Source organism: Notechis scutatus, chromosome Z (assembly GCF_049901735.1).
Source record: "Notechis scutatus isolate UNSWTSFEM ecotype Mainland chromosome Z, rNotScu1.2, whole genome shotgun sequence".
Taxonomy (NCBI): Eukaryota; Metazoa; Chordata; class Lepidosauria; order Squamata; family Elapidae; genus Notechis; species Notechis scutatus.
The window spans coordinates 33,701,647-33,718,645 of record NC_142025.1 but is presented as its reverse complement, the minus strand read 5'-3'; the positions used below and the strand labels follow the sequence as shown (position 1 = coordinate 33,718,645).

Sequence of the window (16,999 nt, the reverse complement as noted above, 5' to 3'; positions counted from 1 at the left end):
TGTCTTAAAAGTTGTGCATAAAAGAAATACTTGTCTCATTTGGATAAAAAAAAAGTCCCTGAAAAACAATTCAAACGAATTTAGATGGGAATAATTTTGTTGGCACAATGGTTAAGTTACTGCTTTATTTATTTTGCAAATAAATCAATTGCTAATGTCATGTTGAGCCCCTCAACATTTTTTTCTATTTTGTTTTAATTAAAATAGCTTACTCTCATAGCAACCCTTTTACATCACTAATGCTAAAGCTGAAATTCAGCAAGCTACTTGGAGCCTCCGTACATGTAAACCTAAGGCAACCTTCTCTTACATGTTTCGATAAAGATTTTTACAAATATCTGATGTGTTAAAATATTCCAAAACCTTACATTCAGAACAATGATCAATATGAGATTGTCTTCCCAATCTTTTTTTGGGGGGGGGGCGGGGGGGGGATAATGAAGAGAAATATTTATAAAATACCTCTTGTAGTCTCCAAAAGCAGTCCAACATTCGGTATTCATAAATTGCATGCAGTGTTCATCAAGTTTCATTTTCATGAACCTACAAATTGTTTTCATCATCTTTCTATTAGGGACAAATTCCAATTACCTTTGTGAGCTATGTGACACAAGTCCTCTTGCAATTTAGAAAATTCTGATGTCACCTCAGAACCATCTGAATACAATTTTTCATCCCCATAATCTAATGTAGATAAATTAGGATTTGAAGCATGCAGCCTTAGTGGAGCAGAAAGAACAGCTGGTACCTGCAAAGAATGTACATTATAATTATTTATTTATTTCCATTCAGTTGTGCCAATTCTCAGAGACTGTCTGGATATGTTTGCAGTTTTCTTGGCAGTTTTTCAATATTTGCCTCCTTTCTAGGGCTGAGAGAGAGTGTTTGGCCCAAGGTCACCTAACTAACTTTGTGCCTAAAGTGACGCTAGAATTCAAAGTTTCTCAGGTTTTAGCATGATGCTTTAACCAATGAACAAAAACGATGCATACAAACTCCCACACAAATGAAACAAAACATTAAGCGTGCTGCTATATCTGAAATAATGCCAAAAATGGCCATTACTGTCTCTGTTTGGCTCTTTTGCCCTGCAGTTTCTCTTCCCACAATAGATTATTTGAAAAATTGATAAATATCTATTCCCTTTCTGTTAAAAATAATACTGTGATACTTAGATCTCTACCTAGGACACTTCTCTAAATTAATTTCAAGAGTTTAGTGTTTATTATGAAAATTACAGAATTTTGTAAAAATGTAAAAACCTTTTTTTGTAAAAATGTTCAAATGTAGTGGAAGAGGAAACAACCATTTTGAGGATTTTTTTTTAAAAAATACTATGGAATGGGTGAATAAAACTAAACAAGGACTTCCAGTGGAATGTGTGGATTAAAAAGAATAGAATAAAATAGAAGCTGAAAGCAACCTTGGAGGTCTTCTAGTCCAGCTTCCTGTGCAAGCAGGAGAACCCATACCATCTCAGACAAGTGACTGTTGAGTCTCTTCTTAAAAATCTCCAGTGCTGGACTTCCGGTTTGAGCTTCTTCGGCGACAGACCGAAGCCTCGTCTCTGAGAGGCTTCGATCCATGCTTGCCGCTGAAGCGCCCCGAGCTGGCTGGTTTCGGGGCTAAGCCACCCCGTAAGAAGGGGGAGACTGCCTGCAGGGTTGAGGAGAGCCGCATCTCTCCTCCCCAGCTGGCCATTACTCCCTTTCCCGAAGGTGGTTGTAGCGGTGGTCAGAAATGGCCACCACAAAGAAGAATTCGACCGGAAAAGAATGTGCAGGAGGAAGATAAGAAGAGAAAGTTTTGGTTGACCGGGTCAAACAGCAAAAGTAACAAATCAGGTACCCTGGAATTTAAATTTAATAACATTGTTCCCAAAGATGATTTTGAAGCTGCGAAGGAGAGAAAATGGAGGAGACTTCCTGGAACTAAGGAATGGAACTGTAACTAAAAGGAACTTACAGTGAAATTTTAACAAGATTCCTCAAAGATACATTTTAACTGAAACTTGGTAACAAAATAAGAGAACCCCAGGAAGAGAAAGTGAAAAAAGAAGCAAGAAGAAACAGCCTTGGATTATTTGGATTACTTGGTGATTTTTGGTTTCTGCATCTAGATGACTAAAATTAACCGGGTGGTTGTTTAAAAGTCTTTAAAATGGTATCACTCTTAGAAGAACTGAAAATGGAACTTAAAAAATGGAAAGAAGATGCACAAGAAGGGAGAGGTTCTTTTGGCTTCGTATTTCAATTCTTAGAAATGGAGATCTGGAACTATGAGAAACAACAAGAAACGCTTGCAGAACAAGAAGATTGGGACAAAGAAGAAGCCATCTTTAATGATCAAATAATTTTAAGTGGGGGGAAAAAGAAAAGGGGAAAAGAGAGTGAAAGGTTTAAGACTAGAAAAAACAACCAAAAAGAAGAAGAACAATTTGAAAGATAAGTATAATATTAGAAAGCAACAGAAGAGGGGATTACAGATGAGAGAGTCAGAAGTAGAGAGACGAGGGGGTAAAAAGGCGAAGGAGAAGAAGAGGGGGAAGAAGGCAAGGAAAAGAAGTTGTAAAAGACAGAAACAAGAAATGGAGAAACAGGGAAAAGATATAAGGATTGTAACCATAAGCTTGTTTAGAGATAATGGGTGAAAATTTAATTGCAAAAGGGATTCTGCAAAGGTACATAAGATAGCATTGTTCTATTACAAACAAATAATTTTAGAAAATATGATTAAAATGATGGATAAAATATTTACTGTAATGTAGTGGAATGTTTGTTAATAAATAAATGAATTAAAGTGATTGAGAGAATTAAATGGGAACATTTTAATTATTAGTAATGATTTATAAAAATATAAGTGAGAAATATGGAAAAAGAGAATTAACTATGGAAAGTTTGTAAGCGTTCCCAAGGAAGTATGATATTTAATTGAAAAGAAATGTTAAAGATGTTAAGATTTTAATGAATATTAATGATAGAATTGAATTGGAATGGAATGTGTGCTTTATTTACATATATATATAATTTTTTCTTTTTAAGAATATAGTGTGTATTTTAAGAATGTACCAAGCAGAATTCGATTGGAAGTTATGTATTATATTAAATGCTATAATCTTAAAGGTATACATTGAAGCTTAAATAAGAGTTTGAATGGATAAAATTAAAAGATATAAAGGTGTCATACTCCAATTGGTAACTACAGGGAAAAATTTGTTTAATAAGAAAAGATAATATGAAATTGAAACAGGACAGACAAAAGTATAAATATAATGATTTGAATTGAGATGAGATAATTAAAATAAAGTTGAGAAAATTAAAGGAGGGGAAAAACTATGTAGAAAATATAAAACGGTAATATGGCATAGAATATAAAAATGAGTCTGTGTCTGTATGAAGAAGTTATAACCTGGGACCATGCTATTTTCAAAAAAAGATGTTTTATTTGTATTTTGCTTTTGTGAAAACCCAAATAAAATTTGCAAAAAAAAAAAAATCTCCAGTGCTGAAGTGCCCATGATTTCTGAAGGCAAGGTGTTTCACTGGTTAATTGTCTTTACTGTTAAGAAGATTCTCCTTAATTCCAGGTTATACTGGAAGAAGATTTTCTTTATTTTTTTAAAAGAAAATATGCATGGAAATTTTAGGATACGTTGAAGAATGGAACAAACACTGTGATGTTAACATCCAAGAAATGTCTGAAAAGAAAGGTGTTAATGTCATAAAATGCTAAAAATGGTAATGATGTATGTTTAGATAGAACTGTATAACTGATTAAATGTTAAAACATTGGTGTGATTTGTTTATAGAATGGCTGTACAATTTTGTGTGTGTGTGTGTGTGTGTGTGTGAAAATTCCATCTGGGTTTTGCTTTTATTGTTCTGGAAAAATCAACGCGAATAAATGCAGCACTTATAGAAAGATTAGTTCATTAAGAGACCACATGAAAATATTTGGCACAATTCTAACTAATGAATAAAAGAGATGATAATGACCAGCATTTGGAAAGTGCAGGATGACTATGCTGAGTAGGGAGGGTTGAGATCAGATTTTTCCCTTTATGAAAGTTAAGTAATTAATAAATATGAGTGAGAAAAAGTTTGGACAGGATAAGCCAGGACAGGACAAGGACAGAATAGAATGAGTTGGAAGGGTCCTTTGAGTTCTTCTAGTCCATCCCATTGTTCAAGTAGGAGAGAACCTAAATCATTTTAGATAAATGATTGTCTAGACTCTTCTTACAAGCAAGTTTATTATAAGTGTATTGATCTAGATAAAGTATATAATAAAGTAAATGTCTTGATTTATGTGCATTTGTAGAGATTATGGTGAAAAACTATAGAAAGCAGATGAATTAGTATATTTTGTAAAATGTTTAGAAGAGATAGGAGAATAGATGGAGAAAATTTAAAGACAGGCACAAGCTGGTAGAAAATTTTCTACCATGTAATCTGTTAAAAAGATTGATTGAAAGAAATGAAAATAGGTATGCATAACAGCAGGTTTCTGCCTATTTTGTTATATAGAAGTGAGCGCTGGCTATGCCAGGAGAAAAATAAATGCAAGTCAGATATATTGAATGTGATAAAACAAAAAGAGATGGTATCCAGTAAATGATAAATTTTTTTATTGAACCAAAAATCATACAAAGCATATTTAATCACATTTAACTACCACTATGTTAATATTTCTGTTCGGGTTTCCTGCCCTATCTCAGAAATTTCCACTTAAGTTGAGGGATTTGTGCCTTCCTACATATTGTGTACTGTGAAACAATGCACAAATAAATGCACACAGAATGAATGTAACCCTATCTTTCTTCCCTGTTTTCCCTTTGGATTTGATATTCTCCCAAAAGATTGAATTCTTATCAGCAGATTTCTTTATAAGAAAATAACTGTTTATTCTTTCTGAAAAGTGAACTGGCCAAAAAGCTAAATAGGCTGACTAAAATAAAAGCCCACTCATTCCATGCTGCCTTCACAAGCAGAATGAAATATCTTCCTACTGTAAGAATAGCAACTAAGGTTTAAGTTGTATTGGCAAAAGTAAGTTTTTGCCAGCAAATGCCATCTATCATAGACTAAAAATGAAGTTGAGGTATAGAAGAGTTAGTTTACCTGCAACATCCCTTTAGCATCTTTACCAAGAGCTCTAGAACGCCATCTTCTGTGTGTTCTTTTTTCTTTTTTGGGACTTTCAAAAAGGAGACCCTTTACAACAGCATGTGAAAAAGAGAAATGTACCACTTATCACCATTCTAGAAAGAAACCTGGCCTTAGCAAGCAGAATGACCCCCATCAATTGTAATTTCTTCAACTTACTTGCTGAATATTTATGGCAGGTGCCGAATATGTCCTATGGAGAACTTCCATGCTTTGCAAAAGCTGGCTCATCTCCGAGAGATAGTTGTGACAATGGGAGAGGTCTGTTTGAAATAAAAACAATGGCTTTCACTCTTTGGCGAAAAAGAAGAGAGATTAAAGGAAAGGGTAAGAAAAAAAAGGTGGACTAAACCATCAAACTTCTTGCTGCATTTAATTGTATAAGATACTGACAGAATGCAAAAGTCATTACTCAATATTTCAGTACCTGCTATTATTATTCTACCATAGAATTAATGATTTAATAGTTAAATTAACTATTTAAAAGGAACTTGTATAGTTTTTTATATTCTAAATTTAAAAATATAAATATTCTATGAACTAGAATACAAAGAGAGTTATTGGACAATAGCACCTGAAATAATGCTTTCCTAAAATATATGTATTAAAACTATTAAAGAAATTTAAAAAAAAGTTAATTACATCTTTGAACATAATATTTTTTATTTCCTTGGGCATGATGTAACAAGAAAAAAGACTTCCAATATTTTACCGCTTTAGCAAATATATTTATAATATAAATCTTCAAGGGTGTTCCACAGTTCTCTATTACTTTTATTGTTAACAGACAGTTCTGGTTCTTAAAACTGTAATAGTACATTAGAATAATTTACTTAGTTGACATGAATGCATTATTGCTTATTTTTAGCACAATGATGCCAATTAATCAATGATGCCAATTATCTTCACTGAACAAATTGTTCTCAAGTTATAACTGTAATTGAGCCTGCAATTGTGGCTGTAAGTCGTGGCAGTCACAAATTGGACCATCTGTCAGGCCCAAGCAACCTAATCCCCAGGTGTAGAATTTAAACTATTTTACTATATCTGATCTATAATAATCTCTCCAATTTTCTCCTGAGGAAATATAGATAAGGTTCATTGGAGCTTGGGAGAGAGGGGCTCAGTTCTGGATCTCTTGTGACTATGCAAGGATTTGAGATTAATTCCCCACTTGAGACTTCCCTCCTGCCTGGCTGGGTGGTTCCCAATGGGATCTGATCCCCCGATGGTTAAGTGAACATGGCAGTTGTAAAGCAAATGTGGAAGTTGTAAATAACTGGAATTAAATGGTTTCTGGGGGGGAAATGTAAATCACAGTAATAAGGTGGGCCAGTTGTTGAGTACCCAAAGGCAGCCATGTGCATGTGGGAGGACCAGATGTCAAAACTTCTAAAATGGGTTGTAAGTAGCTTTTTCTGGACCTATTGTATTGCAAAGCGATTCTGAGGTGGCATAGCTCTGCTACCCATTTATTAAGCTCTCTAGAAAAAAAGGGAGATGTTAGAAAGAATTGTTACTAAATCCCAATGTAAATGAACAACACAGTTTCACCAAGCTTTTTCTGGATCAGAATTATCAGTAAAAGTATGTTTATTAGCATTCTGTTACAAAAATATAATATTTAATGTAATGTATACTATAACTTCCCTAGGAAATAAGTACTGAATAAATCTGATAATTGGGCATAGCTGAACAAAATAAAAAAGATGTACACATAAAACAAAAGGTTTATTTGAATTGTTGTAACCCCCCTAATCCTTCATTTAATACTTCCTAAATAATTAAGGTCCCCTTCCCCATATCCCCATTTAATATATAAAGAAGAATATTTCCTAGTCTAAACTGCTAATGAGAAAAGAGAGTGCAAGGTATCCTGCACCTGTGACTCATCAACACCTGGGGAAAAGATAATAGGATTATTATATATTGTTAGGGACAGAAAAGCTTAATAAAGGATGATCCTGTTCCAATATTACAGTTTTGTTTCCTAAGAAGTAAGAACATTTTGTTTGAAAAGTGGTAAGGACACTCTTGTATTTTCCCCTCTAAGGAAATAGATTTCACATTATATTTTACAAGTTTGATTTCCTGTGAACCAATTACAGCAGCTCCAAGCAAGGCAGAATAGGACTATTCTACAAAGATAAGGAATGATATTTCATTAATACTTCCAAGAAAGTCCAATTTACACAAAGGACTTTTGTACTCTCATACAGAAAGAACACAATGAAATATATGTTTCTTCCTAAGGCCTCCTCATCTTGCACAATTGCTCAATTTTTCTTTAAGCTAATTACTTAAATTCTTCAAGCAGGTACCAGCAGTATTTATTTCAATATCACATGGAATAAATTTTTGATTTAAAGATTAGAAAGTAGATATTGTAAGATCAGGAAAATGTCATAAAAACATCTGAGAAAATTTGGAAGAGGTAGAATATTTAAACCATTCTACTTTCTTTTTACCTTTTGAACATCTTTCCATATCTTCAGATGGCTGCAAACAAGTTGGAATTCTTGACTCATTTAAACAAGGTAATGACATAGGATTTCCCGCCTGCACTGAATTTTGCTGTGTCATGCTGCCTCTCTGTTATATGGTGATAAGATTTCATAAACAACAATAAATATGACAATAATCAGTTTTCCAATGGTGGACAGTGTATGACTTATGATTAAGAGACACTTCAAAATCAACTATCAAGGTCTAAATTCATATTTAAAAAGTTGATTAAAAAAAAGCTTGCCCAAAATTAAAATTATATGTATGACACTCTCTATATTGCATTAATCTGCTGACTGGATGAATGAAGGTTTACACCACAAAGACAATTGTTCACTAAACATTGCCTTCAAATCTTAGAAGTTATCAAACAAACAAATGTGCAATATCTTTGCATGCTCAAAATACAAGTGTTTGCTATACACATATATACCAAAGAGCTGAGCAGTTTTCATCTATGTCAGCATGTTAGTTCAGGAGAAGACCTAAGTCCCCTAAAGCATTCTGGAGAAGACTGCTTTAGACTGAGACCCAGCATGGAACAGAATCTATTTGGTAGGGGAGGCAGAAGAATGAAACGGGAGGAAAAGAAACAGAGACATCAATACTAAAAGACAGAAACTGAGCCAGTATCTTTGGCCCTTTCCCTAACTCTAAATAGAGATAATTCAGTACTTCAAAATATATAAATAAACATACCTGTTAAATCAACAATGTAGCCTGCACACCTATGTCATCACAGAACATTCAAGAGGGAAAAGAATTCCTACTACAATGCATCTTAAATGTCAGGTCGTGACCTTATTCCCTCCCTGCCAATTATCAGTTAAAGTGAGCAGGAGAACATGGAAGACTCCAGGCTTGCTTATCTTGACATAGATGACCTTGCAAAAGAATGCTGATTAAAAACAAAATCCTACTTTGTTCAACAGTCTCTATGCTAATTAAAACAGAATTAAAAATGACAAGAGGAAATTACATTTTGTCTTTCATCAAATGCTGGGAACTCACAAAAAGCCAATAACATTTTGATAATGGTTTCTGCACTACATATTATATATGTTCCCAAATCCTACCATCAACGTTTGTTGTATTCCACATAATTATTAAACTAATAAATTAATCCTTAAATGGAGGCCTCTTAATCTACAGTTAAAACAAAGTCTACCTTTTTGTTTGCTGTTGATTCCAAAAGACCTGTTACTGAATCTGCAATAGATGTTGAAGCTGAGAAGAAATGATTGTTGATATCATATGGAAACATGGAAATTTCATTTTGACGATACATTCTATGATGACGCAGTTTTGCTACCCATTCATCAAATACTTCCTGAGATTTTGCCTAATAGAGAATTGAAGAAGATAGAAACAATAATTACTAAATCCCAACATAAATATATAATTCATGTTATGTGGTGGTACAGTGGTTAGAATGCAATATTGCAGGCTAAGTCTGCTCACTGCCAGGAGTTCGATCCTTCTGAGGTCAGTAAAATGGGGTCCTGATGCTGACTCTGCTTAGAGAGAGCTGTAAACCATTATGAAGTGGTACATAAGTCTAAGGGCTATTGCTTATATGGTCTTACTTTCCCCAGTCAAAATAATAAAGCAATAATTTACCCTTAAATTCTATATTTGTTTACAGATTGGGATGCTTCTCCTTGGGAATATAGAAAACAGAAAATTTTACTAGAGCAGATGAAATAGATCTGCTTTCTTAATGAAGTTCTTTAATCAATTCTGTTTTTCAACCTAAGGGATAGGAGATAGAGGACACTTGGAAGCCTAAATATACAGTATTTGTAAAAGCAAACAAGACCTGGAACATGTAAACAACCACACAAAAAGTAGAATATATTTATCAAGTAACAATCATGAAAAATAGGAAGTTGCTCAAAGGTTTGGTCTTTTGCTAGCTTTCAGTTACAGAAGGTTTAAAAAAAAAAAAAAACTAAGTTGCCAACCAGGTCACCAAAAAAAAAAAAAAAAAAAGCCATACTCCCTCAGCATTGTATTTCCAGTGCGTTTTTTTTCTTCCCAGTGTGTTTTAAAGTTGGATCATACAGAAATCTGCTGAAGATTTTAATGCAAAATTTAATTTAAAAAAATCTTCCCAAATATACCCACTTTGGGAATGGTTGGAATAAGAGTTTGTTTTGTCCATGAAGGTTATCAAATGCAGTCTTATGGTTTCATCAAATATCAAGTCTGAGAACCATAGGAAAAACAGTTAAAAGTTCAACTAGTCTCCCAATCTATAAATAAAAACAGAAGAGTCACAAAATATAGAACTGAGCATTTAAAACCACACGAGGTCTTTTAAAACCACAGAAAAAGAATACTTTCAGTAGTGGAAGCCTAATTTTTCTTATTTGTGCACATACTGTTGAAAAGCAAAGGGCTTTCTGGTGTATTCTGTCCAACAAAATTAAAAGTAGATTCAATATAGTTATCATTTGCTAATGCAATACACTACACAAAACGTACATTTTCACTTAAAGCAGTTTAGTAAACAAACAGTGATGTATCTATGTTACACTTCATTCCAAGTATATTAATTAATTATGCTCATTTGTTTTCTCCCAAACCTGCGTTTCTCAACCATCCTTAATGGGAACAAATTACCGTATATACTCGAGTATAAGTCGACCCGAATATAAGCCGAGGCACCTAATTTTACACAAAAAAACTGGGAAAACTTATTGACTCGAGTATAAGCCGAGGGTGGGAAATGCAGCAGCTACTGGTAAATTTCAAAAATAAAAATAATTAATTTGGGAAATGATCTCACTATCTCACGTCGCCTCGGGAAGGGAAAGGCAAAGCGCTGAGCCGAAGGTGCCCTGCGAAGCCTCGTTCACCAGCCCAGCCGGGAAGAGGAGCAGCCGCTGCTACGGGAACAGTTTACTGCCATCGCCCTCAAAGGGGGGCAACCGGACAGGAATCCAAGGGCAGCGCTCGTTGCATGCCGGAGGCGACAAGCCCGCTCGGGTGGGCGTGTTTGCCCAGAGACCCCGGATGAAGCAGCGGCAAAGCTCCGCTGACATCCGCGAGCAGACAGGCGAACGCGGACCTTCTCCTCCAAGGGCGCCCGGTGCCTTTCTACCCACCCCCGCCCGTCTCTTTCAAGCGGCGGCGACTGCGGGCGGGGGTCGTCCTGCGGGGACACCGGTGGGCACGGAAAGAGGGCGGGCGGGAGAAGCTCCTCTCCCTGCCCCGCCCGGGGGTCTTCCCCTTCTCCCGGTACAGGGAGCTCCGTGGCGCCAAAGGCGGCGCTCGGGGCTCGGTCGGAACCGTCCGGCGCGCTCAATCCGATGCTAGCGCAGCGCGCGCTGCGCTAAGCTCCAGCGGCCTTCAAGCCGTGGCCTTTCCCTTCCGAGGTGACGCGGGACTGGGGCCACACGGCGGCAGCGACTCCCAACAGCCCCAGCCGGGAAGGGAAAGGCAAAAAGCGCTGCCTTTCCCTTCCCGGCGGCGGGACTGGGCGCTCCGGCGGCAGCGACTCCCAACAGCTCCAGCCGGGAAGGGAAAGGCAAAAGCGCTTTGCCTTTCCCTTCCCGGAGGCGGCGGGACTGGGCCGCGCGGCAGCGACTCCCAACAGCCCCAGCCGGGAAGGGAAAGGCAAAAAGCGCTTTGCCTTTCCCTTCCGGCGGCGGGACTGGGGCAGCGCCGGCGGCAGCGACTCCCAACAGCCCCAGCCGGGAAGGGAAAGGCAAAAAGCGCTTTGCCTTTCCCTTCCCGAGGCGGCGGGACTGGGGCAGCGCCGGCGGCAGCGACTCAACAGCCCCAGACGGGAAGGGAAAGGCAAAAGCGCTTTGCCTTTCCCTTCCCGAGGCGGCAGGACTGGGGCCTGCGCCCGGCGGCAGCGACTCCCAACAGCCCCAGGCGGGAAGGAAAGGCAAAAGCGCTTTGCCTTTCCCTTCCCGAGGCGGCGGGACTGGGGCAGCGCCGGCGTGGCGACTCCCAACAGCCCCAGCCGGGAAGGGAAAGGCTAAAAGCGCTTTGCCTTTCCCTTCCCGAGGCGGCGGGACTGGGGCTGCTCCGGCGGCAGCGACTCCACACCATTTTTTTTTCAGAGGGGAATCTGACTCGAGTATAAGCCGAGGGGGATTTTTTCAGCACAAAAAATGGGCTGAAAAACTCGGCTTATACTCGAGTATATATGGTAAATTATTACATGTGGAGAAAAAACTGACCCTGACACAGTTCATTACTATTAAGAACCAATTTTGCTTTTTTTATTTTGTTTTGTTACAATGAAGGCCCTATTTGACTGTAGTGTCTTTTGCAAAATATGAAAGAAAAAGGCTATTAAAGATTAAATGGTGAACCTGCATTTTAAGCAAACTGCAAAGAAATGTATTATTATATACAGCAGCTTCAAGAGAATTCTGAGCCTGTATATAATAGTATCTAAGAGCCATACAATATTTTTTGTTTCAGAATATATTCCTATTACTTAACTAGGATTACCTTCAAATGATAAATGTGTTCTTCAGTATCCAAATCTATACACTTAGTCGATTTCTTGACAGACATCACTGAAAGGCCAACATCTATACATCCATGCAACTTCCCTTTCTCTATCTGGCAAAAAACATTTAAAATTATTTAGTTTGGCTTAGGAGAAAATGACATAAGACACACAATTACCTCTTTCTATTGGAAACAATCACTTATTTCTTTCATCAAACTCTGAAGTTACCACCATATTATTTTATATGACAGCATCTGCATATTGAAGCACTTACATCGGCTGGATTCTTTGCATATTTCAAAATCCCTTTGTCCAGAAAGAACCATCTCTGCAATAGAAAAGCAGACTTTTTAATCAGACAAGACAACATACTGCAATAAAATGTATTTTTAAACAGTTGCAATATTCTCCCTGCCAACTTTATAAAGGACAGCAAGCAAATGTTTTAAATGGCACTGGCAACAAATACCAGGTGTGAAGGCTGATTCTCACCTTATGCCAACCTTTCAGAGGCCATTTCCTTTTTTTCAGCAAGAAGCCTTCCTGCTTCTGGGGTTCCTGGGTGCAATTCATAACTCCACGAAGTCCTTCTATGATTTCCCAGCTGTCCTGTTCAGAAACAAAATCCAAAATACCTGATGAGTTTTTTTTTAAGTAAAAGGAGTATATTATATATGTTCATTGCCTTAAGTTATTTATAAGAATAAAGATGTTATAAAAATAAATAAAGTGCTACAATTTTTTAAATCAATTTCAGGGAACCTAAAACGTTTTATTTATTTATTATGTTGATTTTTCAAAGCCATTCATTTGAATGCAAGGTGTCAATTTTAACTGTTTTTTATTTTACTTAAAGTGACCTTAAGTCTTTCTCCATAGTTGAGATGAAATGTTGATTGCACATCCTTGAATCACCAGGAAACTTTACTAGCATGACATTTTCTGTTCAAACTTTCCTGCCACCCCCACTTCTCTCCCACAACAATCCTCTGATGTGGCTTGGGCTCAGACAGAATGAGTGGCTCAATGTCATCCAGCCAGTTTCCAGGCTTAAAGGAGGACTGGAATTCACTGTTTTCTATTTTTTTCTCCCTTGTTTCAGTTTCAAGTTTTCAGTCATCCAACTTTGCTTAAGAATAATAAAATCTACAATATTGTATACATTCTTAGGTTGCTCTTGGATGGTATCAGAACACTAATGCTACTCCAGCCAAGGACAGCATGTCTGATCTGAGTACAAATTGATTAAAGCATCACCATGGAGATCCATCAGGGAAAAAAAGATGTTTCTGAGGCCCGATTATTCTGTACAGATAGTCTTTGCTTAACAAGAAGTACTATCTGTAAGGCAGATAAATGAGAGACTGGAATTTTATTTGCTAAGTGATGTGGTGTCTCAAGGACCATTATCTTTCTTAAGCAAGGATTGTGGGCCATTAAGTGAGAACTTCCTGTCAGCTTCTCAGAAGTAAAGTCAATGGGGAAGCTGGCAGAAATCTGCAAGTCCCAGGCAGCTCACAAGCAGGTTGGTGGGCAGATAAATGACTGCTGCCGGGCATTGAGAGTGCAGAGGTGGCCACCATGGCATAGGTGTAGTCAGAGTTCACTTCTACCAGATGGGGGAGATTAGAATTGACAATTGACTTGCTTGTGAGAGCCCACAGGGAAGGTCAACAATGGCAATCAATTTACCAGGAGATGCTGCAACTTTTCTCAGTGTAAGCTGGTTGCCAAATGATCATATTATAATCATGTGACCTAACGTTGCTGGAACTTGGAAGTCTGGTTGCAAGTACCACTCATTAGTGCCATTGTAAGGTTGCAGTTGTTCAATTGGTTCAATTATTGTTAATGAAGGACTATCTGTAGTTATGTGCAAGCAGGAAATGGCTCTTGATGGGTTGCAAAGCAAATCATTGCAACAGGCAGAGGTGCAAATAAAAATTTAAAAACCCTTTGATATTGTGTAAGAGAGGCAGTCTGGTGCAGTAGTTAAGGCAGTGCTTTCCAAACATGGATAATTACCCAAAATTGAGTAAAGGTGGTTTTTCTTTCTCACACAAACCCAGCAGGGACGTTTAAATAGGGACTTTCTGATAAGCAGTTTTGGATAATGAAGGAAAAAGGTTTGGGAAGCACTCAGTCAAGCATTAGGCTAGAAACTGGGAGAGTATGAGTTCTGTCCTGATTTAAGTACAAAGCCAGTTGGGTGACTTTGGCCCAGTCACTCTCTCCCTCACCCCTAGGAAGAGCAGGCAACAGCAAATCACTTCTGAAATCTTGCAAAAACAACTTCAGGGACTTGCCCAAGCAATTGCGGCGAGTCAACTCTGACTTGAAGGCACCAGACAACAACAACCTCCCTGTGTTAGTCACAAGGGGAGGGGGAAATGACATACAAAGATTTTCCAATAAGTTTTCATCACACAAGAGAAACAAGGGAGAGAAAGGGGGGAAAACTTATTAATGTTTGATTTTTTTCTCCCTATATTATTTATTTTGAAAAAAAAAGTAAGAAATAGATAGTACAAATAAGAAATCAAGTATCAGTTTCCTCATGACCATTTTATTGTCCAAATCCAGGTTTCTTTTTTATTCATTATAAGAGAAGAACATTTAATTAACATTACTCATAACACTGAAAGAAAACTATAATGAGTAATGCGGTCCATCAAGGAAATCAAACACTTTTTCGTATAAGATGCATGTAAAATACTTATTATTCCTATAAGCAGCCGCTTCAATCATCATCGGGATGAGAGTTTATTATCTTTGTACACCATAATGCAGATATGCAAAGGATTGGACATTAAGAAGAACCTCGTCATAACTGTGAGTTGATAAGGATGCCTGATGAAAAAAGACTTTGTATGGATGCTTTGTGGAGTTGCTCTGCCTGCTTTATACCCATCCAGAGAGTAATAAGCAGAACAGTAGAAAGATAAATCTTGATTCCTGGAAGAAGTAGAATGAAGCTAAAGTAATTTGAATTATGTGATAAAGACAAAGATATTTTGAAGTCAGGAGTAAATGTTCATGCTATTCCTTTGTACCTCTACCTCAAACCTGATTGTGGATGCAGGAAAGGGCAAATCTCCCCTCCCCTCTCTTCATCAAGAGAAGCTTCTCTGTCTCAGGTTACATCTCTGCTAACCTAAAAGGAACTAATTGTGCAAACAAAGGGAGGCACCAGGTATTCTTTATCTATCTCTGTCTTCCTCCAGTTACAAACCCTTTCCAAACGCAACGAGAAAGTTTCAGAAATTTTGCTGGTATTTCTAAAAAGGAAAGCTAAATTTTCTCTGCTCATTCAAACTGAAAAGCGTAGCATTTCTTAAGCTCTATGCTGCTTCGCCTTGTTCGCTTCATAATGCAAGAAGCAATCATCGCCAAACTCCCAAAAGAAATATTAGAACGATGGATTGTTTTGTCTGATGCCTTTCTGGCCACAAACCGCAAAAGAGAACCACCCTTTGCCCTTCTCCAAGAATTTGTTCTCCGGCAAACAGAGTCCTGCAAAAGCTTTAGAAACCTTCACCACAGATGCAGATTTTACCCAACTAACAGAAACCACAACCAAAACTCTGCACTTCTCCAGAGTCTACTGCACATATCTACAGATCATCGACAACACATAACACAGGGGTCATGACCTCCTCCATAAAGACTTCGGGAGAGGACCCATCAGAAGCAACCCAACTTGAGTCTCCTACAACAAAGAGAGTTGAATTTTGTCCTTTACACAACACTCGACACTCGCTGAACAGTTGTTGAGTGTTTGCAACGAAATCCCTGGAACAAATGAAAGATTTGTTATGGGAGTTCAGATTCTGCTACAAGTGTTGCGAATCTTCTAAACATGTGCCCAAAGACTACACAGCAAAGGTGCAATACCATCTATACAACAGCAACAAGCACCCAACTGCTCTGCATCCAGACTCTGAACCACCACAGCAGACAACTCCTAACCCTCCTTTGAACAAGGAGCTTCAGTGTGCTGTGACAGCACACTATGTGCCTCAGCGCACCGCGAAAGTACAATCAGAGCTAGTGGTGAGTGTCAATTGCATGATGGTGTGTGATAACACACCAGCCCCTCGCTCGTGTCGTCAGATCTGCCTAGCCAAAGTCTACCCCGGTGGATGCCCAGAAGAAGCAGTGAAGATGTATGTAATACTGAATCCTCAGAGCAATGGCTCACTAGCCAGGTCTGCATTTTTCGACCTCTTTGATGTTCAGAAGGAAGAACTGTACTTCACGATATCAACATGCACCGCACCAAGATGCACAGCGGGGAGGGAAGCTACAGGACTCTGAGTCATTAGATGGAAGTTCCCATTTCCTACTGCCGCCCGTGTTGGAATGGAATGGGATACCAGATGACTGCAGCCACATTGCAACACCAGAGGTAGCTAGCAACATACCCCACCTGAAGCATATGGCTCATTGATTTCCCGCCCTAGATCCTGAAGCCAAGATTTTGCTCTTGCTGGGACTAGATGCCCCTGATGCTTTAGCGTACATTGAAGTAGTAAGAGGCCCGAGATACTCACCTTATGCCTTCAAAACAGACCTGGGTTGGGGAATCTCAGGAATTGTCTGTGTCGACCGGACACAGGCCCAACCCAGGCAGATGCCTTCGCACCATCCATTCCGACAGCCTTCTGATGCCTTTTAGCACCATCGAAAACAAGAATGCCGGTCCATCTTAAAAGGCCGCCGGCAACCAGTAGACTTTCACTAAGGAACCCTAAATGGCTGCCAGCTACCACCAGACTTTCACAAATATGCTTCACAAGGGCAGATGTCTTTGCAACATCCAGTTCAACTGCTTGTCAACACCCCTTTGAAC

The 16,999-nt window shown here is 38.3% G+C and overlaps 2 protein-coding genes across 16 annotated transcripts in view; one reads left to right on the top strand and one right to left on the bottom strand.

Annotated features, from left to right (window-relative positions):
• Positions 1-16,999, top strand: part of PALS2 (protein associated with LIN7 2, MAGUK p55 family member) — a 249,156-nt gene that overhangs the window by 138,980 nt on the left and 93,177 nt on the right. The gene's annotated exons all lie outside the window — the stretch shown is intronic.
• Positions 1-16,999, bottom strand: part of OSBPL3 (oxysterol binding protein like 3) — a 110,816-nt gene that overhangs the window by 24,662 nt on the left and 69,155 nt on the right. For 9 of the 14 annotated variants that reach the window (XM_087945365.1, XM_026673624.2, XM_087945371.1 and 6 more), the window contains 8 exons: positions 12,640-12,756; positions 12,422-12,475; positions 12,144-12,257; positions 8,839-9,012; positions 7,634-7,757; positions 5,325-5,428; positions 5,121-5,213; positions 592-748 (listed from right to left, as the gene is read on the bottom strand). In XM_087945365.1, coding sequence (XP_087801491.1) covers positions 592-748; positions 5,121-5,213; positions 5,325-5,428; positions 7,634-7,757; positions 8,839-9,012; positions 12,144-12,257; positions 12,422-12,475; positions 12,640-12,756 — 937 coding nt within the window. The remainder of the gene's footprint in view (positions 1-591; positions 749-5,120; positions 5,214-5,324; positions 5,429-7,633; positions 7,758-8,838; positions 9,013-12,143; positions 12,258-12,421; positions 12,476-12,639; positions 12,757-16,999) is intronic. The other 5 variants (XM_087945370.1, XM_087945372.1, XM_087945368.1 and 2 more) reach the window with 1 other exon arrangement.